Below are 683 nucleotides of genomic sequence, written 5' to 3'. Positions count from 1 at the left end.
CAGGAATGTAAGTAGAAGCGTGATTCTCCGTAGTTGAAACAGCGCGAATCTTCAAATTGCGCGAAGCGAACAACTGCAAAGAATGATAAAGTGAGGAATGACGCAGTGATGATTGAATGAGTTAAAAGTGTGTTTGTTACCTTCGAGTTTGGGGAAGTTGTTGAGTAGTGAAAATGGAGAGAAATGTTATGGGGAATACACGAGTACATTTTTGTCGAATGTTGAAATGCGTTAAATTTAGGGTTCGAGTTTAAATTAGTGTGTGATCGAATCAAATAGTGAGAGTGCGTGCGAGGAGAAGTGAAGTTTCAGAATATTACTGCGTTTTTATATTAGTATAACATTTTAGTCAAACGACACTTCAATCACATTATTTCCTTCCCTTCCGGTTTTAAGTTTTTTTTACTAAATAAATAGTAAGAACTTTATTGTTTAATAATAATACATTTCAAAATTGTTAAAATTATAGATAATAAATTTACAGTAAAACAATTAGATCTTTGATTTTTATTAAAAAACTAAATATGTGTTTTTTAAATAATAAAATAATATTACTTTTAAGAACTTCAAAGCGATACCATTACCATACATATGTAGTATTAGATTAAATATATTGTTTTATTTTTTAAAATATTTCTTTGTTATTTATTTTATTCTTCGTTTTTAAATATAGTGACACTTGT

At 28.3% G+C, this 683-nt stretch overlaps 1 protein-coding gene across 1 annotated transcript in view; it reads right to left on the bottom strand.

The window, feature by feature from the left end:
* Window positions 1-312, bottom strand: part of LOC101501894 (arginine biosynthesis bifunctional protein ArgJ, chloroplastic) — an 8,161-nt gene extending 7,849 nt beyond the window's left edge. Inside the window, exons 1-2 of the mRNA XM_004494956.4 lie at window positions 141-312; window positions 7-73 (exon numbers count right to left, since the gene is read on the bottom strand). Coding sequence (XP_004495013.1) covers window positions 7-73; window positions 141-209 — 136 coding nt within the window. The 5' untranslated portion in view covers window positions 210-312. The remainder of the gene's footprint in view (window positions 1-6; window positions 74-140) is intronic.
* Between the last annotated feature and the right edge of the window lie 371 nt (window positions 313-683).

The sequence above is a fragment of the Cicer arietinum genome, chromosome 4 (genome assembly GCF_000331145.2).
Source record: "Cicer arietinum cultivar CDC Frontier isolate Library 1 chromosome 4, Cicar.CDCFrontier_v2.0, whole genome shotgun sequence".
Classification (NCBI taxonomy): domain Eukaryota; kingdom Viridiplantae; phylum Streptophyta; class Magnoliopsida; order Fabales; family Fabaceae; genus Cicer; species Cicer arietinum.
The sequence above is the reverse complement of the archived record's forward strand: the minus strand, read 5'-3'. Positions and strand labels throughout refer to the sequence as shown.